At 40.7% G+C, this 24,973-nt stretch overlaps 3 protein-coding genes and 1 long non-coding RNA gene across 4 annotated transcripts; 1 reads left to right on the forward strand and 3 right to left on the reverse strand.

Moving 5' to 3' along the window:
* Positions 1-595: 595 nt before the first annotated feature.
* On the reverse strand, positions 596-9,005 carry LOC115585327 (transmembrane protein 106C). The gene is made up of 8 exons (XM_030423632.1): positions 8,660-9,005; positions 8,144-8,380; positions 7,309-7,372; positions 6,983-7,142; positions 5,570-5,710; positions 3,155-3,204; positions 2,852-2,905; positions 596-1,845 (listed from the first exon to the last, which is right to left on the reverse strand). Exons 2-8 carry the CDS (start codon positions 8,355-8,357, stop codon positions 1,659-1,661), a joined length of 870 nt encoding a protein of 289 aa, XP_030279492.1. The 5' UTR covers positions 8,358-8,380; positions 8,660-9,005; the 3' UTR covers positions 596-1,658.
* On the forward strand, positions 8,321-13,553 carry LOC115585330 (uncharacterized). Its single transcript, XR_003984686.1, has 2 exons — positions 8,321-8,451; positions 12,196-13,553. It is a non-coding gene; the product is annotated as an uncharacterized LOC115585330 (long non-coding RNA).
* On the reverse strand, positions 10,413-13,387 carry LOC115585328 (PTB domain-containing engulfment adapter protein 1). Its single transcript, XM_030423633.1, has 7 exons — positions 13,317-13,387; positions 13,149-13,224; positions 12,851-12,922; positions 12,463-12,561; positions 12,229-12,366; positions 11,535-11,639; positions 10,413-11,303 (listed from the first exon to the last, which is right to left on the reverse strand). The coding sequence occupies exons 2-7, from the start codon at positions 13,194-13,196 to the stop codon at positions 11,241-11,243; spliced, it is 525 nt and encodes a 174-aa protein (XP_030279493.1). The 5' UTR covers positions 13,197-13,224; positions 13,317-13,387; the 3' UTR covers positions 10,413-11,240.
* Positions 13,554-14,288: 735 nt separating the features above from the next.
* Positions 14,289-24,776, reverse strand: sars1 (seryl-tRNA synthetase 1). Its single transcript, XM_030423631.1, has 11 exons — positions 24,586-24,776; positions 23,426-23,496; positions 23,193-23,273; positions 22,883-23,041; positions 21,057-21,200; positions 20,746-20,901; positions 19,878-20,099; positions 19,511-19,640; positions 18,795-18,952; positions 18,517-18,646; positions 14,289-15,293 (listed from the first exon to the last, which is right to left on the reverse strand). Exons 1-11 carry the CDS (start codon positions 24,719-24,721, stop codon positions 15,145-15,147), a joined length of 1,536 nt encoding a protein of 511 aa, XP_030279491.1. The 5' UTR covers positions 24,722-24,776; the 3' UTR covers positions 14,289-15,144.
* Positions 24,777-24,973: the final 197 nt, after the last annotated feature.

The following is a 24,973-nucleotide window of genomic DNA, read 5'->3' on the forward strand; positions in this document are numbered from 1 at the left end:
CCTGCTGGTGATTTATCCTCAGACGATTGTTCAGCTTGTTGTTTCACACGGCCTTGCAAGACTACATCGACCCTTTACAAGTGTTGCTCCTGGCTCTGCAGGCCTACAGTGTCACCCAAACTTGACTGGTCCTCAGGCCACTGTTTACTCTCCCGTCAATCAGTCTCATTACGCTTTATCAGCTCTGAAAGCATGGAGTGAAATTTCTTCCAAGTTACCTCAACAATCTGATTGCAATTGCAGCAAATTAAGAATTTTAGAGCAACTTCTGTATTATTGCTATATTTTCTATTCATTTTGCAACTCATTTGGCGAACTACATGCTACTGAAGAACTACTACTACTACGTGCTTTCTAGGTGACCCCAAACCTCTGACGATGTTGTTATGATTAACTTCCTGTAGATCAATTAATAGACTAAACTGTCGGGCCAAAAAAAAGAGAAGAGTTTCTGAAACAACAACAATTGTTAATTATTTATTCACAACTCGTTTTAATGTATTTTAGAACCAATCATGACAGAAAACTGTGTTTTTAAAAATACCTGGTAAAATCTTTCAGAAATGTACAAAGTCCCTTAAAAAAAAAAGAAGAAAAAAAAAACCTCAAAAAACACTTGTTTCACTTTGTTTCCATTTTTAAGTCGTGAAGCCAACCCGACAGTTAGAACAGATGAATGTTTACAGAGCAGATACCGTAGCAGAAGTCATTTGATGATGTCAGGTTTCAGTTTGTGATAAGACTGATCAATAAGCCACAGGGGTGAAGCTAGGATACTTGAGATAAGAGTTACATGATCAGTGATTCGGTCACATAAACACATGAGCTGGTACTAAAGGAAATCCCATCTGAGAACAGCCTCCCTCTCTGTAACACTATGGACCTACAATATAACCCCGCATTTAAAAATTAGTGTGCTTTGACCTGCTGTGATGAGAGGTACCAAGAAATAACTTATCAATTCATTTAAAAACATCCGTGATATGTTTCAGAAACAGTTAAATAACACAGCCAAAGCAATATGTTTAACAGTGTGTCCCGGTTTCAAGGTGCAAAAACAGTCACGAAACAGTCCCTCCTGTAGCTGCTTTAAATCCAGAACAGTAACAGCAGGCCAGCTTCTTCTCTTCTTCTACAGTGTAACAATACCAAAAGTCATTCAAGCAATGCTGGGGAGTGCTCTCCTGATGCAAACTCTGCAGTGTTAGTTAAAGCTAGGACTGAGTGCCATCGGTGCCACTTGGTTGTTGGCTGTTCCCCTTTAAGAGAAGAGCTTCCTCTGTCCAGCTTCCAACACGGAGCCTCAGAGCGCTGAGTGACTCGCACAATCAGTCACTCCTGTTTTCGTAACCTGACTCATTCTGTCTGATATTACCAAACTGCCTTATATGCTTGGCAGACATGGTGAGTTTAAGCACTTCAAATGCAAGTTAAAAAAGTGGCTGCTGTGGCGAGAAAACATCGATGACTAACAAACCACTCATCTGTTCCCTCCGGCCTGTCCAGTGAAAACTCAAGTTTTCCAAAAACCCAGCTACTTAATGTTACCTTTCCTGCGCGAGCTTCGAAGAAAGCACCATTTGGTATTTTGCTGCTGGTGGTTTTGTTTGGAAAAAAATCCATCGTGAAAAGAAAAAAAAAAATCCCCGTCTTTCCTCTCACAGCAGAGGGGAGCCGACGGCTGTGGCTGTGGCTGGTGTGATGGTGGAGGAGAGGTGGTGGTGCTGGTGCTGATGCTGCCTTGCCATCTTGTGGTATGTGGTGTTGGAGCCACAGTCTATGTAGTGATAGTCCTCCAGGCTGTTCTGGGATGTTCGCACCATGTATGAGGTTTTCACCGTGGTTCTGAAAACAGACAGGACGAGACACAAATGTTGCCGATCACAAGAAATTGGCTCCAGACAAATTACATTTATGATCTACCAGATTGTTAAACCGGGGAAAAACTACCTACAGAATGAAGAGGTCCAGTTTCTTCTAATAAGTGAAATTTTTAGTTATTTTGGTCAAACTACCATTTGTATGTAAGTGATGGTGCACACAATTTGACACAAGCATTCACATTGAGGAAGTGCCTTTTGTGGTAACACCGTCTCTCAGAGTGACCTGACATGACACCAGACCAAATAACACCACTGCATGTTGACTGTTGGCAAAGGATCAGGATGATGCAGCAGAAGTAACACCATGATCAGCTGCTAGAAATGTGATGAAATATTCCAACTGAAATGCTTCTGTATGTTTTATATTGGCTGAAGCACACGTATTTTAACTCATTTTCACTGAAGATCGACTTGTTTCAAAAACTTTCTACAACGGAACTTTTTCATCATTTTACTGCTGCAACCCGCATCATTCTTTCAAAATGATACTATTACAACTATAACTAAGCTGATTTAAATGCAAACAGGTTTAAATATTATTATTTAAATATTCTAAATGCACAAAAGGTTTTAAGAACAGATGTGTCTTCATGGGAAGAGCTTAAGCTTTTAAGCTTAACTTGAATACACCGTTAATACGGTGTTACGTTAAAAATGCTGTTCACACATAAGCTATCAGTTTGGAATATCCTATAATGTATAAGACTGGGAAAGCATAATGGACAACAAGTACTATACTCTTACCTTTCGATACCTTAAATATACAGTACTTTGGTGCAATTACCTCTTTGCGTTTACTTAAGATACTGAAATCAAGATTTTGACTGGTAATTAAGGAGTGGTAAGTATCAAAACAATAATGAAAGTAAAGTCAAGGAAAGTAAAATGGAAAAAAAAAAAAAGCTCTCAGAAGTTAAAGGACAAAAACATATGCATGAAGCATTTCCTCAGGGTAAAGAGATACTTACTGCATATATACCACAATGTTGTGGACCTTTATGCTGGGCATGGTACAGAAGGCACTGAAAGAGACGCAAAACAGAAAGTTTAGTTTGCCAAACTGGAAAGACGACTTTAGTGAAGGTTTGTGTGAAAACTCTTCAGCAGATAAATCAGCAGCCTTATTTTTCATCTTTGATCATCCTTCTATTATTCCGTCTCTCCACTACCAAATCTCAGGGATACTGTGGGCATTTGAGCAAGTGAGAATTTGGGGCTTTCTACATGACACTGATGAGCTGTTTGGACGAGGTTCAGACAGAAACACTTACTAGACGTATGGTGCGCTGCTGCCAATCTCCACACTGACCGTGTAGTTGACCTGCAGAAGATCGACACGTTACACAACAATAAAGCCCAATGCGTTTGTATCTGTATCAGAAACTTAATGCTAAATATGCAGATATCCTGTCAGCAGTGAGAAAACAGGTTAAAGCAAATTCATCCAGTGGTCTGCCTGAGAGGCTTACTGGGGGTGGTGAAAAAAATCGATTATTGATTAATCCCGATTATAATATTGACGATTATGATTCGATTATTAAATTTCCAAAAATCGATTAAAAAAAATAATAATATATTTTTTTTTATTTTTTTGTTTTTTTAAATAGTAATACAAACTGGAGTCCTCCTCTTACTGGCTTCCGGTACATGGTCCACAATCTGGAGCCAAGATATGTTATTCCATCCCGGAGCTTTTTCACACTTAAATCGATTCTAAATATTTACAAGGAGACAAACCTTTCCGTGCAAGAGTTCCTTAACTCTGCTCACAGGGTAGCAATAACCTGCGATGCCTGAACATCCAGAGCTACAGTCTCATATGTCACCGTTACAGCTCATTATGTCAGCAGTTAACGGAAGCTAATGTCCTACGTACTTCAGACGAGAGCTATGGATGACAGCCACACAAGCGCAAGTGAGTTTCTCAAAGCAACGGCAGACGAGTGGGGAATAGAGAAACACGCCCTGGTTCTCGTCACCGACAATGCTTCTAACATGAGTCCGGCTGCTGAGCTTGGCAGCTTTCTTTTAACAGTGAAACACTACATTTAAAACAAAGTAAAAAAGAAGAATTTGGATATTACAGTTACACTATACAATATTGAAGGTGCTGTGAGGTGTTACTCCCAAGATAAGTAAAATAATTCAGCAGCTGACTGATGTTAAATGGAAGATCAATAATCGTTAATAATTGAAAATCGAATCGATAATCGTTAATAATCGAAAATCGATTTGTAATCGAATCGAGACTTCAATAATCGGAATCGAATCGAATCGGGAAATTGGGCCGATTAACCACCCCTAAGGCTTACTCTTTAAAAGACATTTAGCTTAGCTTTAGCTTCATACATAGGGTCACTGTGTTACTAATGGATGGAATTATAGTGAAAATAAATGATTCCTTCTCTGCTGGGGATTCCTTAAAGGATCCCCATCCCCTAACCACTGACTGATGCATCCTACAGTGCAGAGCACCTGAAGAAACATTAAGGTTAAGGCTAGTGAATGTTAGATTTCTCTTGCTGTCACTATGAAAAGGTCAAAATATGAATGTGTTAGTGCGTCTCTCACTTCCTCAGTCTGTCTATAGCTCACAGCTCCAAAGAAATTCATGCCTACTGGAGATTTAAATCGTTAAAAACAGGAAATGAACAAGCAGAGGTACATTTAATATAGGACTATACTGAACAGTCTGAAGCTTCATTCAAACCGTGGACACTCAAATCCTACAGTATATCAACATTCAAATGCTGCAGTGTCAATTCATTCTGTTTAAACCTAGTGTATTTTGCACAGCTGCAAATACAGATTAGAGTGTTGCAATGGCTTAATGTCAAAAATTACTGAAAAAAAACAAAAAAAGATGTCATAAGTTCCAAAATTCACAACATGTTTTTGTCTAACGAAATATGCTCTTTCAAAAACATTCAGAAGACTGTTGCAGACAAAGGTGGAGCAATTCTGTGGAAAGATTCAGACATCGAGTGTTAAATCTCATCTCGGTGCTCCATCTGATCCGGTGAATCAAACTGAGGAATATGTTCGGGCCTTTTTCATTTTTCTTTAGCCACTGACCAGACGGATCAGTGAGTATGTACAGCAGCCCGACAGTGTGACAGTGTGTGTTGGATCAGTTGTGGAGGAATGAGATGGACCAGGCATTGGCTGCACAGAAAATACTTGTTGGTTCTGTCTTTTTTTCATAGGATCTGTTGACAGGAGGAGTAACTCCAGTTCAAAGTGGGTGATGCTGTATGTTGTTTTTGCACCGATGTCTCTCTCGCATTTAACCTTTTAGTCTGGAACGTTTGTGCAGCAGAGCTCGGATTCGTAACAGTGTGAGACCACATCCTGTAGCAGGCACACCGGCAGCACGCCTCACACCTATGACGTGCTTGTTTGCATACTGAACTCTGTACCAGGACGCTTTACAACCTGATCCAACCAGTGATGAGGATTCATATGTACACAAGAGCAAGTACATGTTTTATTATTAGTTTATAATGTTTTTGTATTTTCATACTGACTGTATTTTTTTTGCATTAAAGCAATAAAGTTCCATCTTACCTTATCTAAGATTATATAATAGGAAATATATAATATAATATCCACTTAGTAATAAAATTAAGTCTTGTTTTAATGTAATTTTAGTTGAGGTCATTCTGAATGTGCATTTCTTATTTTACCCGACTCTCGCTGAGCGGCAGGATGGTGGTGGCGTTGTTCAGCTGCTGCGTGCCGATCACCGTCTTCATGTAGAGGACCTGGCAGCTCACGCTCTGCACCAGCACCGAGAAGAAGTTTGGGTTGGTCAGGTTCAGAGTGCTCTGAGGGAGAGAACGTGAGTCAGCATGAGAGATAAACAGTGAAATACAAATGCCAAGAACTATTACGCAGCGTGTTTTGTAACAACACACGTGCTGAGATAAAATGCTGGTGCAGGTAAAATATTTAACCCCCACAGACGAGGGACAGTAGAAGTCGACACTATTAGATTTGAGGTTTAATTAGACTAATGAGACTCGTGGTTCAGATCTTAACATTATCCTGTGTCTCAGAAAACACGCATTCAACAGTTGGAAACATTTATTATTATTATTATCTTGATTTGTACATCGTTGAAACAGGGCAGACAATATGCAAGACCAAACATTACATTATTATTGTTATTATTACCACTATTATTGTTATAATCATCATTATTATCATCATTATTATTATTACTACCATGAATTGAACATTTGCTCCAATAACATGGAATAAGGCTGCGACTCAAAAATATTTTCTTTATTATTATATTCTAGATTAATTGATTCATTGCTGAATCCAAGAACCCAAGTTTGATTAAAATGCACTTCTTATGTCAGGTGGGAAGTTATAGTCACTGTATGCTCTTAGTTCATATTGAGGAGGATTTGGGTAAAACTGTCGGTAAGCAGAGCTTAATCATTGGTGTCAGGCTGAGCGCTGAAACCTCAGGTTTCACTCCTCTATTCGCCAAGTCCATAAAGCCTCCTATCAGATAAGGCTGTTTCATACATTTGCTGCCTGGAAAAATATATTGCAAAGCTGATAACTGATAAGATGCCACCGATAATTGTCAGTCGGCACAAACTGATATTTAAAAAATATCACTGAAATATCCAACACATATTTAAATGACAAATAGATGATCTTTTTAACACTTAGACACCCTCCTTTAGTTACGCCGCTAAAAGCCTCACAAATATGTTAAATGGACTGTTAGATGGCACTAAAGTTGACTGATATTTCAGGGTTATAAGGTGGGATTGAATTTGAAACTATTATTTATTTCTGCCTTCTTTCCCTCCATACGTTAATTTGTTGCGTGAGATTGTCTCTTTACACGTGTGTGCGCGTTACGGATGCTGTGATGATGTTGGCTGGCTCTTTGTGCTTATGTTAAAAAGTGCAATAGAGAAGGAACTAAAGTCAGAATCCAATCTCCAAATTTGGAGCTCGCTAATCAATACAGTCGGCAATTAATTTTCTGACAACTGACGATCCAGTGAATACACAGATTACATCAGATCTAACTAGAAAGCTCAACACTTCTGATTCACTGGGAGAAAACCTACCGTCATGTTCATCAGGACCTTCATATTGGTGTGGTCGAAGCGCACAGTCACCGAGTGTATCCCATCATCCACCACGACAACAGTGCGAGGGAAGAGGAAGAAGGCGACGAGCGCAGAAGCAAGGAGGCACAACACGACTGAGATGACCACATACAGCTTCCTACAACACAGAAACATAACCAGTACACTGCAGGCCTGAACTACATGTAAATGCCATTTTATTTGAAGTACTAGTGAAATAAAGAGGGACAGTAGCCACAGAAATAGAGTCTTCAGATCACTACGAAAGTCAGATGAGTGCATATAAGTAGGTTTACGTCACTTACGTTCTTTGGGGCTGCAGCCTTTGGTCACTGTATGGGATCAATGCAACCAGTTCATTCACTTGATCTGTCAGAGGAGAGATAAGAACAGGTCGTGTGACAGATTGAATAGTGTCTCCCCTTAAAATTGATTTTCTAAACATGGCATTTGTAAATTTAAGGAAGACTGCCTCTTCCTTAAATTGAAATACAATGCAACACATGCAGTGCCATTAGAATATGTCATCTACGCTGTCATGTGTCTGTAACCCGTGCAGACCAATTTGTGATATTTACTGTGGCCTAGCTGCTGTATGAACTGTTTGGCTGCGAGGAGTCTCCACACCAGCTTAAAAAGTCAGAGAATGATTCGAAAGACTTAAAGGAGTACTATGAAATTTTAGTCAGAAGAGAAAGGTCATCACTGACTGATTTTTAGTGATGATTGAATAAAGTGAACAAACAAACTGACCTTAAGAAGGACAACACAATTCCACACTGTTTTAGGTTGTTTATATGTGGCGGACCCTGCCACCTTTCTAGCTTCAAACAGAGTTCTGGGGACTTTGTTTACCCCTGAGAACAGCTTGTTTATTCAGTTATGGAAAAAAAAAAAATCTGAGTTTTTATTTTTACCCTCATTAATAAAGTACACGTCCAAATTCTCCTGAACTACATGGTGACCCTTTAAAAATGTTTACATTTGAATGTAGTGTGACTGCACTCTGCCACATCGCTCTACGATCATTTAAACACACTTCATCCAGGCTGGTCTGTCTGCTCTGAGCTGAATGCGTCCATGCTAACGTTAGCTACATCTCTGATTTTAACTCGACGGTTTTCCCAGGTTTCTGCTCACCAGAGGGTATTCTTCCGGTCCCTTGGCATGTCGGACACGTTATACTATCCCTGCCGGTGAACTCCACGTACGGGAACTGGGCTATGTCCTCCCGTCTGCCGAGCCCATCCAAAGACTCGTTGTCGGAGTCTCTGTCCTCTCCCCGCCGCTCAGAGCTCTGCCCCTCCGGGATGAGAGACAGGCTGCTGCCGCTACGTGACCACCGCGTCCCCATGGCGGCTCCACTCGCCTGCAAGGCTGGTCGAGCAACAGTTTAGTCGATGTGAAGGAAGTCATTCAGGCAACAACAACACAAATCCAAGCAACATGTGAGTATATTGACTCAGCAGGGATAGGTCAGTCAGCTGTGTTTGACAGAGAATGTGTCCGCCAGCGATACTGTCACCACCTCTGCTCAGTCAGATGACGGAGTCGAAATGTGTCAGGTTGGCGTCCCCAGGCTAGCTAGTCTGCTAACAGAAGTTTCCAACAAGTTAGCTGTTAGCTGTTGCTGGTTTAAGCGTCAGATGGACTTACCTTTACACCAAGCAAGTGAACGAGGCCAGCCCGGTGCTGTACTCCCAGCAGCAGCTCGTCATGTTGTCCGCCTTCTCTTCTGTCTGTCACACCACCGCAGCTTACAATGCCCACGCTGTGCTGCCTTCACGTGCCCTGCGTACTTTGCACAATCCACCAGCCAATAATTCAGCCGTTGTTGCAATTAAGTGGTTCATTTAGCCTCTATCATACACTGCTTGCTCTGTTGACCGCCTAGCTGACGTAAAATACATCCCGAGTTCTTGTAAGTCAGTTCTTGTCGGTTGCACAAGAAAATAAAATGAAAAGGTATATGCACGCCATTATAAACGTCCTTCTCTGTGGTAGACTGTTTGAGACTACTCGACTTCTGCAGCGGAGGAGGCTGCAGCTTCAGAAGCGCACCTCTAACACAACAGTGTTTCGCCACTGTGCCACCCACTGAGTTGAACATCCCTGCTGGAGATACAGTGAAACGAACGATAAAAAAAAAAAATAAGTGTGAGTACTGAAAGTAAATACAGTCCGACTTACTTGAAGTCATATACAAGTCCGTAGTCTTGAACAGGTGTTAGGTGCGCACTAAGGTTGGATACCGTTAGCCAGGTGTAATAAGCTTATGACAGTTTGCTGCAGCTGCGTTGCATTAGCCTGTTTGTTTAGCTAACTGTTTCATATCAGCATATAGGTATTTCAGGCAATGCCCTCTTATTTATCCTGTAGCCATATTGTGTCAGTTTCACAATTAACAGGCGGAATTAATCCTACAGGTGGTTGTGGTCACTTATAGTTAACCCCACCTGTGTATACGGACAGTGAACCACCAGCAGGTACGCTGAAGAGGGCCGTTTTCAAAAAGACGTCCTTGTGTCAAGTAGTTAAAAAGTCCAATCTGACTGTCCTCCTCCGTCTTTAATGTCTAACTCTGATTGTTGCGCAATCGTTAGTCTAACGTTTGTGTTTTGAAACCAAAGCCTGATTTGTGGAGCAGAACCAGGTGTCTTATTCTAGTAATTCATTCTAGCCAACTCCAGAGAATGTAAAGGCATGTCGATATGATCTGTGTCTGTCAACTAAGTTAAAGCAGAGGTAAATTCTTGTTTGTTTTTACCAGTTTCATACATTGTTAACCATCTCCAGCTGAGCCAGCTGCCTGTTTACCCCACAGTGCTGGTTTGGTTTTCTGTCTCTGGCTCTGGATTCACCAGACTTACAACTTCTGTTCATGTAGTTTTCTTTAATCGGTTTGTTAAATGTTCCTTGTTTTTTGGATGCGTGTGTGAAAAACACAACATCAATCTGCCCTTAGAGTCATCCTTGTGTCTTGCCTTTTTTCTAACCTTTTTAAAATATCTGGTCGAGATCTATTCAAGTCAGTTTATTTATATCACATCAAATCATAGTTTAGAGTGAGTATATGCCAGTGTTCGGCAACCTTTACTGTCAAATAAGCCATTCTTGACCCCGTCCCTCACCAAAAAAAATCTGTCTGGAGCCTCAAAACATATTTCTGTCTTATGATGAAGGTAACGCAGCCTAGAAAGTCTGAATTAGCCTATCAAGATTATTAATAGGCCTAAATAAGCATTCATTTATATTTTCCTCTGCTGTTACAGTATAAGGGTACTTGAACTTTGCATTCCCATTTGAATGATACCGTGTTTTGGTGCATTTATGAAATAAAAAACTAGCCTACAATAAATGGGTTTAATAACAGTAAAAAAGAAAAAAAAAAAAAAAAAACACAGCACAGCACAGTTTCAATTTTATTTTAGTCGATTTCAGTGTGAGTTAATCCTGCATGTTTTAATCTCCAGACACATACAGCAATCAAGCCTCATAATCACATCATATCAGGCCTGATCATAAAACACAATGATATTAACTCAGGATCATTCAATTAATCACAACTTGATACAGATATGATTCCGTGTGGAGGCTGCGCATTTAATGATAAGGAATGCAAGAATCATTGTAGTCCTAACACAGTGATGGTGATGGTGATGATGATGATGATATAACAAAAAATATTAATTTCCATGTAAAATGTCAAAGCCACAGGGAGCCACTGCAGAGTTGTTCCAGAGCAGCAGGTTGCAGACCCATGGTACAGACTAATTCTGCAAATGATGCAAGTTGCAAGGCATAGAGTTATTTGGATGGAGTTGGTCTTTTAAAAACCTTAAGTACTAGGAAGAAATTAGAATTTGGGTGGAATCTACCTTTTATAACTATACATAGTGAGTCACAAAATATTCTTTGTGTGGAATCAGCCTTTGAAATGTATACGTAATGAGTCACAAAGTGTTATTTGGGTAGAACAAACCATCAAACTCTTAACAAAAAGTATGATACCAGGGTTTTGAAACTGCCCTCTTGAAAGTGGAGCCTCGACTTCTGCCGGATTAACTTTGGTCTTGTTTGACAGAAGTGGAGCTCAGTGCTGCCCCCTGCTGCTGTGGATGTGGGGATTCAACATTAAATAGCACATCATAATTCAGAAGGAGGGGTAATAATGCAACATCGGGGGGTTGTTGTTTTCTGTATGTGTGTGCAAGTCCAACAATAGATACATCACTGATCAGTTAGTCTGTCCCGCGAGCCTCCTCTTCAGGTCATCATTCTCTCTCTGCAGAATTTTATTCTAAAACGAAAAAGACAAAAACGGGAAAGACGAGGCAGATTGTGATGAAAATGCACCAGTGAACATTTGAACACTTTTCATTTACTTGGGAGCTGGGATCAGTTCCTGGTTAATTCAGCCATGATGGTACACTATTTACAATCATTTCAAATATAATTATGACAGATTAAAATGAAACAGTTGAAGGTAACAACAGACCTCAGCCCTGATAGTAACAGTGGGACCACTGACCTTATGTCTGAGTGCCTCCACTATCAGGTCTCGTCCTCCCCTCACACTCTGCTCCTTTTTCGAAGCTCGGAAGGCGTCTCCGATAACTGAGACGAGCACGTGAGACTGAAAAGTGGCAACGGAAATTCACCCCGTTACACTTATATCCTGAACATCTCATTTAACCAGAGCACAGTATTCCTCTCTGGTTTGTAAACTGCATTATTTTCGGAGGTTAGAGGAACAGTTCACTCAAAAATTAAAACTCAGTTATTCATTCATTCACCCAAATGCCTATAGGAAGTTGGGTCCTCAAAACATTTCTGGAGCTGCACGGTTGCAGCATTCATCTAAACAGCTGAAGTAGATGGGGACTTTAAAAAAACATATACAAATGATGATTAATGGCTCCATACAGTTTGTCAGGCTTAATCCAAGTCTCCAGAAGGCCCAAGACCCCAAATTGATTTGAAAAGACGTTATTTACAACCTTTGTTAAGCCACAGTGTTTTGCCACAAAGCTCCAAAAATGTTTTATGGACTACAAAACGTCACCCAACGTTTCCTTTGGTACAAGGCTGAGTGGATGATGATGGAAGTTTCACTTTTTGGGTGAACTTATCCTTAAATTTTAGTCATCTGCTCAAAATGAACACACTAAACCACCACATTTGTCCTGCAGGGATTGCTGCTATAGTGTACCGAGACTACTCACAAGCTTCCTGCTCTGGAACAGATAACAGTGGTACATGTCTGCCGCTGGGTGTCGAGCCACAAAGCCAAAGACTTTGGGTGAAGATGGCAAGACGGCACAGAAGGAGATGGTGGACAGAGGACACGAGTACAACAAAAACTGAGGAGAGACAATGAGAAGATTAGAGGTGATGATTCGTGACCAAAGAAAGCGAGATGTGTGGGATGATGAGTGCTACAACTTTGTCACACACACCTTAGTTTTGTTTTCCAAAATGTCTACCCCACTCAGCGTCAGGAAGAGATTGACTTTGCTCTTCTTCGCTGCCTTTTCTGATGAGTATTTATCTGGTGTCTGTGGAAGAGAGGAGATCCACTGTGTATCGTGTCTGTTACTGTGTCTTCAAAGCCAACACATATAGTTAATAAGTTCACATAGAGCTCATATAGTGGATACAAACATGGTTTCCCACGACAATACAAGCCCTCTAGGCATCTAAGTCAAACATGCAACACACTGTGGCTTTGTTTGCCTTGTTGGAAGAGCTGTATCAACAACATCATAACATGGTATCCAAGCAAAGTTTCCCTGTAATGGAAAAGAAAACAGCAATTAAAACAGGATGCAAGAGGTAATAACCAACCTTTAGACTCTCAACTGCTTCATCCAGGATCTGTAGTCCATCGTGGCGGACCACCTGAACTCTGCCAAGAAACTACAGAGAAAAAATACACATGAAGCAACATGGAAAATGGTGTTTTAAACAAGTGTGTGGCCTTCAGCAAAGACAGCACTGATGTGACGGATTCATAACGCATAAATCTGAGGATACATTCAGCATGTATCAGAAATGTTATTAACGTATAAGTCATGACATTGCAAACCAAAGCTGTCCTGTCTTTACTTTCCACTTTCAGAATTACTCTAAAATGAGTGTTTACCTTGACTGTGAAGGAGATCTCATTATCATCTTCTGAAGTGTCGCTCATTTTAACACGTCCGGTACCAAACTACAACCTGCAGGCGGATATTAACATAAGACTTAGACACTAACTGATCAGAAATGTTTCAATCACCTAAATCACCTAAATACTGTAAATTCAACTTACCTTTTGTAAAAATGCGTCAAGCAAAGTGAATCGGCGTCTTATTGCAGTACAAATGGGCAGGTGTAAAGTCTGTTGGAGTTAATGAGTAACTGTCATGTCTTCCTTATTGCCCTTTATCAGATATCCATGTTCCATTGAAGTTTTATCAACACATCTGATGGCCCATCGAAGGTAATTTCATCACAAGGATGTGGAAATTTAAATATGTGATTAAATCTCCAAAGTGTCCTACAGTAACAGCCTGTTTGAGATGGTCGACTTTTAGACTTTAGAAAGCAGTTAGTTGAGCTGTAATTTCTTGTAAGAAGAAACACATTTTTGTCATTGTCATTATAATAATTATAATCCAACTTTATTTTGAACCAAAATACTTAACACTACTTATTAAAACAAAAACTGCAATTATTTTGTTGCATCAGTAAAAAAACACAAGCTGAGGAGGTGAAGGATGAAGCTAACATTACTTGCCAAGAGGTAGCAAGTGTCAGATAAGGAAACTCCATAACCTGTGAGGAAGAGGATGATGTCCATAATAGCCAACATGTCCTGTATGTTTTGATGTGATGTAAGGGCCTAGACACTGGACCTTTTCAGAGGCCCAGGTATTTCTGTGGGCAGATTTGGACCCCACTGACACTAACTGGAGTGTCCGTTCATTGAAGCTTTTCCTTTTGGGCTTGATAAGGCTATTTTAATGAATTGCTTCCTGGATAGGTGTGGAAACATTCAGGATTGTATGCATGTTTTCTTGTGAGTTCCCACTCTGTAACTTGGGACAGCATTCGGTCTTATAAGCATTATTTGACCAAGATGAGGCAGTCCTAAATAGTAATGTGTCAATTATTCAGAATGTTGTGAACTTAAATATAAACATGGTTATTGTCATGTAAGGATTCATTCTTGTGAGTTTTCAAGAAATGTAATGTGAATAAACACGTACTGTAGATTCACTGAAAAAACACAAAACAGAACTTCCATACCAACTTTATTCATTATTGGTTTACCGTGAGTGCCACTCCATCATATATATATATATATATTTATATTAGCAAGCGCAGACAGACGATGTCAATGTCTCAATCGTAAGCTTGTGAACAGCATTATAGTTGAAGATGATGATTGTGGCCAGAGATGACATGAGGGGAAGCCTAAAACAGACAAATGCCTGATCACTTTCCAAAGATCACAAAGATCCTGAATTAGAGCAGTTAGATCAACTTTAAAACCATTTCACACATCAAGCAACCAACAACATTTTACAGAAGAGATGCAGATTTTGGTCGATGAATGAAGATTTTAGACAGTCACTGATCAGTTATACAAAAATCCCACAATTCAAGGATAATGACAGATCTCCAAAGCATGTATTTGTATATGAGGAGGAGTTTCTCTGCACTACACACGAGTCACAGGAACTAACAGAAATGTTGCTGCTGATTGGGAATATCTTATCCGTTTGTTTCAGGCTCAGTGTTGCTGCAGATGTGAGAAAGTGACAGAGACAGACAGGTGGTCAGTGGACTCTGAAGTCGACTGTAGATGGGTGAGAAAAACAGAGAAAGTTCCCTTTAAAGTGAACGACTGGAGAGACAGCTGAGATGAATGACACCATCCATTCAGACAGACACTGATGGGACATAGCCAGCTTTGTTCTAAAGCACGGATAGCATTAAGTTAAACCATCTGAGATTTGTTTCCTGATTTTTTTTCAACAATTTTATTTCGGGAGAAACAGCAAAAATGATCTGTGATCATTTAACGCGAGGCTCTGTTCCATCAGTCCATATCTGTGTGGCTGGTGAAGCGACACTGTGGTCCTGTGATAGAGTTATGAGTCGTTGACAGACATGGTCTCCATGGCGTTGGGCAGGTCTCCTTCTTGCTTCTTCTTCTTCCCTCCTGCCTGTTTCTTTGCTTTCTTAGCCATCTCCTGATCAATAGGAGCGGGCTTGACAAACTTGATGATCTCTGTCAAACCTGGAGGACAGAGAAGCAGGGTGAGTAAACAAAAAACAACAGTCTTTCAGGTCTTTCATATGAATTTAAGAAACATTTAACAATTCTTGGAACACAATGATCAAAGAGAACAGCATGAAAACAGCAACACAGTTGAATTGTTTAACATTACAGGAAATACACTTATTGTGCTTCTAGAGTTAGAAGAGAAAATTGATACCTCTCCACAAATCTCTCGTCTCTACACTGAATATGAAGCTACATCCAGCAGCCTGTTACCTACATCACTTTCCACTAATAAGTCAGGGAATTTGTTTGTCCTAACCAAAGCATACACATGAAATCAATTCAACAAGTGTGAACAACATTGCTACAGTGTTTCACAACTTTCCAAGTATCTCCTGCGGTTACACGTGTTACAACTGATTGCAACTCTACATTCCTTTGTGACTTCATTTCACTTGTAGGCTAGAATTTCAGAGTGTTTTGGCTACATGTGTGTCCCCTGTGTTTATTCTGGCATCAAACAAGTGGTTTGGAAACCATCTTGTATATGTGTTGGCATCAGTGACTTTTCAGTCAGATTGCCGACAAAATAATTCAATGTGCTAATTCAAAATGTTCTACTAGCTCTGATGCACCATACCCTCACACAAGAACAATACTTTTAGTAAAATTTACTCAGTTCAATCAGTGGTTGTTCTAAGATTTGTATTTTTTACTGCTAATTAATGCTGGTCCCAAATAATGTTTCTTAGTCTCCATGATAATAACTGGTATCAACCTTGAAAAAGCATTATCAGTCAACCCCTAGTATGGTCAGTGGTGGACAGTAACGGAGTAAATTTACTTGAGTACTGTACTTAAGTACATATCCAGAGGATTTGTACTTTACTTGAGTATTAGATTTCATTGGTACTTGTTACTCTTACTTGAATACATTTCCAAGACAAATATTTTTACTTTTACTCAAGTTAATTTCTAGGAAGGCTGAAAAGTACTTGTTACTTTCAGGTCTGCTCTTTTTTTCTGTTTCTTTTTTTCTAAAATACTATTGGACACAAGCTGTGTTTGTCAAAGAAGGAAAACCTATCACAGTGCACGCTCTCCACTGGGATCTACGTAACAGTGGAAATACGTCATCCCTCCCCATAAGGATACCACCAAAGTAGCCACGCTCTCAACTGCGTTTGTCAACACAAAACTGCGACAATGGCTGCATCAGATGTAGTTTTTTGTAAAGCAGTTATTCTTTGGTGGTCTTTGAGGGGGTTCCAGTTCCAGTTCCCAACTTAGCTCAATGATAGAGAGTTAGTTGGACGCAGCAGGTTCATTTGGTTACAGTTTTAATGATTGTTAATAAACATCTGCATCTGCAACATCTGCTGTCCTCCTGTGATCCCATTCATTTTACTTGTTTTTATAGGTGTTTCTTCAGGCTTTATATAACATTGTGGTTCTAAAAGCAAGCACATCAGTGCAGGTGGTTTCAAAGGGTTAATTCTCAAAAACAAGAGTTAAAAGGTCCTTAAATTCATTTAGAAAAAATTATAGCAATTCACTGATGTGAAAAATAAGAAATTTACTCTTACTCTTACTTTTACTTAAAGTAAATTTAAAAGCAGGTACTTTTTGATACTTAAAGGAGAACTTCAGTCGATTTAAACATGCAGCTTCATTGCTCAAGCTACCCTTGACTTGCCAGTACCGAAGACGCGAACAAATTTGGTCCAGCCATTACAGAGCTCCGTGAACGGAGACGTAGCATTGAACGCTAACAGCATGGGGTCAGAACTTTAGACTGTGTTTTAAGCGTCTTAACATGCTCCACATCTCACACCAAAAGTTATGCAACATCAGCAGACACCTTAGCACACAGCACTGTAGCGTGTATGACTCAAAATGAATAAAAAAGTAGTTAAAACAGTGTGTTTGTGCAAGGAGCTACTTACCTGTTTGTTGACATCGGCGTCTTCCGGTAGCTAGGCTAAACTAGCTGATCCGTCGAGCGTGCATTTACTCCCTCACTGGCGGAGACGGAAACGTAATCCAGCATTTTCGTGTTTATGTTCATAATGTACATGTCCATGTTACAGCCTGTCATGAGCCATGAGCCTTACAATAGCCTGTTAAGCCTGTTAAGTGCACACTCGATGGATATGCTAGTTTGGTCTAGCTACCGGAACACACGGATGTCAACAAACAGGTAAGTAGCTCCTTGCACAAACACACTGTTTTAACTACTTTTTTATTCATTTTGAGTCATACACGCTACAGTGCTGTGTGCTAAGGTGTCTGCTGATGTTGCATAACTTTTGGTGTGAGATGTGGAGCATGTTAAGACGCTTAAAACACAGTCTAAAGTTCTGACCCCATGCTGTTAGCGTTCAATGCTACGTCTCCGTTCACGGAGCTCTGTAATGGCTGGATCAAATTTGTTCGCGTCTTCGGTACTGGCAAGTCAAGGGTAGCTTGAGCAATGAAGCTGCATGTTTAAATCGACCGAAGTTCTCCTTTAAGTACCTTTAAAAGCAAGTACTTTTTTACTCTTACTCGAGTAACATGTCGACTGAGCTACTTTTACTTGTAACGGAGTAAATTTTGACCAGTAGTATTTGTACTCTTTCTCAAGTACTGGGGTCGAGTACTCTGTCCATCTCTGAGTATGGTGTGTATCTATATTTAGCTTCAGTTTGAAACACTTTCACATATTCAGACAAGAGAGTAAAGATCTTATGTTTTGAGTGCAAAATGTAAGCCTTAAGAGGAAAACTGATTCAGTAACACTTAAGGCACCATATTGAGGTCAAAATCGGATATCACATTTTTGAAGGCGAAACTGATGCTAGTGTCTTGTTTAGAGGATTGTTTAGGATTCCACAGAAGCCGATGTAGTTTCATGTTAGTGGGATTAAGAAAACAGTACTGCACAGGGCTCTACACTGATGGACCAATAAATAAGTATGAGATGGTCTCTAAATGACCACAAACCACTGCTGCGCTGCAGTTTTTTGTTCCGTACTGACAGACAAAGATATCACTATCTCTTAGATTAGCCATCATCAGCCTGCCTGACGCATCAGTCAAGCTGTGAGTAATACCTTGTAATAGTCAGTAGCCATTAGAACAATTCCCACTGTGCATTGCTTTTCTCCACTGACCAAACCGCTTAATAGCGGGTGTACGTTTTCTTTTTGAAAGAACACAACACACACCAGATGTGAAAACATTGAGCACAGCTTACCAGGAGGCATGAAGTCCCTGAGCTTTTCTGGAATAACGATGCCTTCTTCAGTTTGGTAGTTCTCCAGGATGGCGCACATCACACGTGTGGTGGCGCACATGGTTGCGTTCAACATGTGCACGAACTCTGCCTACATAGCAGACAGAGAGAGGAAGAGAGGAGAAGTGTGTTAACATGCAACTACAGACAGGGAAAGGATAAAACATCTGCCATGTTGTCTGCCTAACAGAATCCAGATCTTTGTCGAGATGCACAGCTGTGTATGACAGATTAGTCACCTTGTCCATCATCTTTTTGGTTTGTCCGTAGCGGATGCGGAGGCGCCTGGCCTGGTAGTCGGTGCAGTTTGAGCAGGAGACGAGCTCTCTGAAAGCACTAGAGCCTGGGAACCAGGCCTCCAAATCAAGCTTCTTACTGGCAGCGTGATTCAGGGCACCTACGAGGGCATACAGTGAGAAGAGTTAGCATAGTGTCATCTTCATGTAAGAACTTCCTGGCATCACCTCACTGTAAATCCCTGCCTCAACAGAATATGATTTTTGTAAACGTTGGGTATGTCATATTAAAATACCCAAGGAAAATTGTGAATTAGACTTTCCAAAAGCCAAAGATGATGTCTTACATTTTCTCGTTTTGTCCAACAAACAGTCCAAAACCTGAATAAAAGATTCAGTTTGCTATCCCATAGGGAAAAGCAGAAAAGTCACAATTGAGAAACTGGGTCACAATTTAGAAACTAGGGACTTGTGGCAGTTTGGACTGAAAAAAGGAATTCATTCATATATTATTTTTAAAATTCAGCTTTACCTGCTTGGAGTAATTTAGTTCAGTTTAGTAAATACATAATATGCAGGAAACGGGGATTCAAGCCTGTAAAACTTTTGATTCAAAACTCTTAATTAAAAAAAATAAAAATCAGATCTTTCTGTTTATTTTATTCTTTCCAGCAACCTCAGAAGTGCTCTACGCTGTGGTGTAAGTGTGTCAGACCTACCAGAGACGATGTTGACGATGCGATAAGGAATTCCTAGTGATTGGTAGAACTCTTCTGCCGTTCCTATCATCTCATCAAACATCTCCCATGATTTGCCGTCATGTGGGGAGGCGTAGACAAACTGCTCAATCTACGAGGAGCGGCAAAACAAACCCGACATTTACCCCAGTTACTAATAGAATGTTAATCATTATTCTTAGTTTATTTGAGGAAAAAGTTATATATATATATATATATATATATATATATATATATATATATATATATATATATATATATATATATATATATATATATATATATATATATATATATATATATATATATATATATATATATAACACAACACTATAATGCCTTGACTGACCTTCTCAAACTGGTGCACCCTGAAGATCCCACGGGTGTCTCGGCCATGGGAGCCCACTTCCTGTCTGAAGCAGGTGGAGAAGCCAGCGTAGCGGACGGGCAGGTCCTCGGGTTTGAGCCACTCGTCCCTCAGGAAGGCTGCGATGGGCTGCTCCGAGGTGGCAATGAGATACTTCTCATCGATGGCGCTGTCGTCTGACTTCTCGCTGCTCTTACCGATGACCTGATATAAACACATACAGGGGTTGAAGAAAAGAGGGCAGAGATCCATTCACAGGATTTCCACCTTGGAACCTGTCAATGTGACTGAAGTACTCAACGTCACTCAGTTAAATATATACAGTCACTACAACCCTCTTCCTGTATCAGGTTCAGTGCAAGGTTTAAAGACCTTCACACAGAAGGATAAATATGGATAAATGAAAGATGTTTGTGGTAATTCAGCCATTGTTCCAATTTAATGCTATTTAAAGAATTTTAAGGCAAGCAATTTGGCCCTTAAACATATCACTCTTGAGTAGGTAGAAACATGTTGAACTACAGTGCCGTCTATAGTGGCTGTAAGTGAAGTGACATCATTTTAAACCTGAACGCACCACTGTTAAACTACAAAGTGCAGCTCTTTGTTTGTGCCTCAAGATGGCACCACATGGCCAAATGTGGATCCCATAATATCTTAATTTCAAAAGAATGTCTTAATATGGTTGGTGTTGAATTTATACACCTAATAAAAATAGATTTCCCTAGTTTTTCTGGTGCTGGACAGAACATTCCTCTTCACCGTCCAGGTTTGACTCCAAAAGACACCTCGTAAAGTTAAATATATACTAAGAGAAAAAAGTGAAGGAATCCAGTAAAAACTTCTGTACCTTGTACAGCTCTTCATCAAACTGGCTGAGCTGGGCGACTTCCTGCATGACCTCTTTCCTCATGAAGAAGGGTGTGTAGAGCATAGTGTATTTCTTGCTGTGGAGAATCCTTAAGGCGTAATTGATCAGGGCCTGCTCCAGGAACACCAGTGGTCCCTGAACGCAACACAGGAGAGGAAAACAACTCGTCAGCTGGTCTCCTGTTTTGCAGGTAAGAAGGCGCTCAAAAACGAAAACAGCTTGAGAAGGAATGTTGGTCGACAGTGATGTATTCGTGTCAGGCATGTGTCGGAGATTATACTTGAACCCACCTTCAGAAAGTAACCTCTGCTCCCAGCTACGATGGCCCCCCTCTCTCCATCAAAGCCATCAATCATTACAACCAGGTCAACATGGGAGTACTTCTTCTGGGCGGTGCAGTCGCCCCAGGTGCGCTCCACTTTGTTGTCGGCATCCTGTCGGGAAGAAAACAAAAGGAAATATTAACTTCTGATTGGTTGAAGGCGTTTCCTCTAGTTAGACATGTTACTCTGACTCAGTAGCCCTGTTCACACAGAGACGCTTCTTTATCGCCACTGCGGCGGTTCGCAAATTCTCAGCCATTGGTCATTCACACAGAGCCAAGCATCTCCGCCTTAATGCAAACGGCTGTGTAATTCACACAGAAAGTTGGTGCTGATGACGTCTGTGTCCCCCTGTCAATCTAAACATGTACCCGCTGAATGTTTATAATCATATGGATGCTGTTATAATGTGTTGTGATTGAGATCTTGACCCACCGAACATCCTGGAAAGTGATAAAGTGACGTTTTTCACTCTAAATTACATAATCGCCATCAGTAAACAGGATGCTGTCTGACTCTGTCACTTGCTGGGAGGGAAGCTGTTTTCTGGGGGAAAGTTGACTGAAGTCTCAGTCAGGAGGGCTGACCGTCATGGTGATTTTTTTCCAACACAAGCACTTTGTGAGTACGTTTTTTGCCGGTGACAAATGCTGTTTTTTGGGCAGAAGAGTCGGTAGAACAGACGCTTTTCTGCATATAGCTGTGGTATTTTTTCTCCTCATATAAGTTGCCAAAGACAGTTACAGTTACTACTTTTGTTTGGTCATGTAATGTTGCTTTGTTGGACACTTTCTTTAATTGAGTGAGGGACCTGCACAGTTAACAGATTGTATGATCGACACGGTCTCACTATGCGACGCCGGCTTATCCGTTTGCACCGTTCCCCAATGCTGCGCCTCTGGAGGTAGTATACTATACTACATTAAACTATACTAGTATACTACCTCCAGAGGCGCATCAGCGCTGGAACAAAATTTCACCCCTCGCCGCCTCCGAGACGTTCACACAGAGGCGGAGGCAGAGAATTGGCGCAGGATCCCAAACGGCAGTGTGGATGGGGCTACTGTGACTTGTTGCAGGGATGATGTCTCGCTCTCTTTCTTTCTCTCTTTAACATTACTCTAAAGATGGGCTTGAAGGAACCAGAATTTGGCAAGGTTCAGACTGATTTAACGTGAATCTGTACTCTGTAGTACCAATGTAAGTAAACTCGCCGTGTTTACAACCGTCATGCTAGGCTTCAGATTTTACTAATTAGAGTATAGACAATATGGTAGTATTTATCTATTCTTCTAACTCTTTGGAAGAAAGCTAACAAGCATAATGTCAATTTTGCACTAAAGTACAATTTTCACATTTTACTTGCGAATAAATAAATAAATAATAATTTATAGATTCATCTTTAATGAAAATTATTATTGGCAGCTAATCAACAGCCTAACCGCAACTGCACATCATAAACATAAAACAGGTCATAAAAGCAACATCTGCTTCCTTGTTCACAGCTGAGTCAATGCGACTGATGTTAACACACTTCATTTTTATAAAACACACACAAGCAATCTCTCTATTTGAAAAAAAAAAGGAGCATGCATCTGTTGTTAAAAAGGAAATCTTCAATAAGCATAGTCTTTATAGCATGTGAGGCAGCATTAATGATTCATATATTTAAGTCTCTTTAATACCACCAGTACTCCCTGTAAGTGCAATATCTTACTTTTTGTTTCTCACACCGTCACCTATTCAGAAACAGATTCCTCTCTAAGCAGACATACATGCGAAAAACCACTCACCTCATCATTGCTGATGGGTACAGATGGGTGCAGAAGGTTGCCAATCTCCCTCAGGTACTCAAAGCGCTCGGCCTCCAGCTTTATCCTCTCGCTGTCACTTTTCTCCACGGCCTCATCCACCAACAAACGCACCTTCTTGATCTGGGTAACTGTCAAGGCCTGACACAGAAACATGCAAGCAAGGAGGGAAAAGGCAAAGAAAGAAATTAAGCCATTTTAAATGCTCTGTCTGGTCAGACATTGATTTAATGTAACGCTAAAACGTGTCCACACAGGTAGGTATAAGTGCATGAAGTGCAGATGATCCTACCGATAGTGTTTCAGCTGAGAGGGACTCAAGATTCTCTGCTTCTTCAGGTACAGACTCATCCTCCCCAACTGGTTCCTTCTTCTACATGTGTTAAGCAAAGGAAAGAACAGTTTAAAACTCCCTCTCAGATCTGGTTAGTGGACACATACTGGCAGTGTTATTTCTCCTCTCTCACTCTACATTACATGAGATGGGGATCTGTTTATTCATTCAGTCTCACAGTGATTCTGTACCTTCATTTTCTCCCCAATGCTCTTGCTGCAGAGGTTCTTGGCTTTGTTGAGGTTGTCTGCAGTAAAGCGGCCTGGTAGGGGACACATCACAGTCAGTCAGTACATGGGGCTGTGCTGGCGTGTGTGTGTGTGTGTGTGTGTGAGAGAGAGAGAGAGAGAGAGAGAGAGAGAGAGAGAGCTGCGGTGGCACGACTGGCAACCTGGTGACAGGTGTTACCCGTCAGTAGCAACTGCCCCTCTTACAGTAAAGAACGATGATAAAAATGTAGACAGACTACTTTAAATCCTTAAACAGCATCAACAAAACGTGCACGTTATCAAGTTGCATCAGATTCAGTGTCTGCATCTGCACTGCAGGGCGAGGTTGGCTTGACACGGTGCTAGCTAAGATTGCATCAGATTGCACGTTATTAACCGGCATCGCTAAGCTAACCCAGCATTAGCCAACATTTTGTCTAACATATGTCCATACCATTTTGAGAATGTGTGGTTACACATTGCTACCGTTACGCATCTAACTATAGAAACCTAATGTTAAGTAACGACCTTAAACTACGTGGAGGGCAAACATATGTTTCATCTGAGATCATTGAATGGTGTTAGCGGCCCTAGCATTAGCCCCTAAGCGTGCTATTTCTTCCTGTTAGAACATGGTACCAGACTCCACTCAAATCTGGCTAGAAATTGTTGCCCATCATACTGACATAAACTGGCACACTACACGATTTATTACTCTACACTGTGTTCAAATAATGTTCACTGGTAAATGCGGCATGAATATAACGCACCAAAGTGACACAGTACTATTTTAATCGTTACATTTCTGACCACCGCAGTGTAGCGGAGGTTCACCACATTACTTGTGTAGAAAGCGAATCAATAAAAATAAAACAAATTCTTGATTACTATCTTAGCATTTCAAATTACCGAATAGAAGACTGTGTCATACAAATGCCTAAAGTTTTTTCAAGTCCCAGATGGGACGTGAGAGTTGGTTGTATTCGCATACTAAGTATTGAATAGCCAGATTCTTTAATGGGGTTGGGTGTGAGCTCCCCTCCAGTGGACTATACACTGACGCTGCGCTAACGTTAGCATTATTAGCCACCGCGCTAACGCTAGCTGCTATGACTGACACAACTGAATGAAGATTCGCTTACATTTTCTCCACTCTGTGTCTGCGGCGACCAGTTTATCGACAAGTGTGACATCTTTAAACCTCTTCCTTTGGGTCTCACGGACGAGTTCTGGGTCGCCGCCTTTGTCGGTCCGAAACAGGTCCAAGTCGAGCACCATCTTTCCACGCTGGCTGTCAGAGAGAGCCTGAATGAGCTCACAACGTTGACTCTTCAACCGGGTTGCCAGATCTTGTTTTTCTAAGTCACCACAGCGTAACCAGAATTTCATCTGCTTCTTGTGCATAGGTCATATGAGAAGTTCGTAATTATAAGCCAAACTTTCCCAATACAAGTGTGGACGCAGTATAATTCGTTTTCCTCAGATGAGGTTGATCACAAAATATTTGAGATACAAAGAGATCGGAGGTTT

This window comes from Sparus aurata, chromosome 7 (assembly GCF_900880675.1).
Source record: "Sparus aurata chromosome 7, fSpaAur1.1, whole genome shotgun sequence".
In the NCBI taxonomy this organism is placed as follows: Eukaryota; Metazoa; Chordata; class Actinopteri; order Spariformes; family Sparidae; genus Sparus; species Sparus aurata.

Excerpts from the sequence above, each read along its gene's own strand:
- LOC115585328 (XM_030423633.1), bottom strand. The coding sequence starts at position 13,196 with ATGAGCGACACTTCAGAAGATGATAATGAGATCTCCTTCACAGTCAAG. Across the intron at positions 12,923-13,148 it reads AGATCTCCTTCACAGTCAAG|TTTCTTGGCAGAGTTCAGGT; the intron begins GTAAACACTCAT and ends TTTTCTCTGTAG. Across the intron at positions 11,304-11,534 it reads TGGAGGCACTCAGACATAAG|AATAAAATTCTGCAGAGAGA; the intron begins GTCAGTGGTCCC and ends TTTTCGTTTTAG.
- LOC115585327 (XM_030423632.1), bottom strand. The coding sequence starts at position 8,357 with ATGGGGACGCGGTGGTCACGTAGCGGCAGCAGCCTGTCTCTCATCCCG. Across the intron at positions 7,373-8,143 it reads GACCGGAAGAATACCCTCTG|ATCAAGTGAATGAACTGGTT; the intron begins GTGAGCAGAAAC and ends CTCCTCTGACAG. Across the intron at positions 3,205-5,569 it reads TGCCGCTCAGCGAGAGTCGG|GTCAACTACACGGTCAGTGT; the intron begins GTAAAATAAGAA and ends GATCTTCTGCAG.
- sars1 (XM_030423631.1), bottom strand. The coding sequence starts at position 24,721 with ATGGTGCTCGACTTGGACCTGTTTCGGACCGACAAAGGCGGCGACCCA. Across the intron at positions 23,274-23,425 it reads GCATTGGGGAGAAAATGAAG|AAGAAGGAACCAGTTGGGGA; the intron begins GTACAGAATCAC and ends TAACACATGTAG. Across the intron at positions 21,201-22,882 it reads TACCCATCAGCAATGATGAG|GATGCCGACAACAAAGTGGA; the intron begins GTGAGTGGTTTT and ends TCTTCCCGACAG.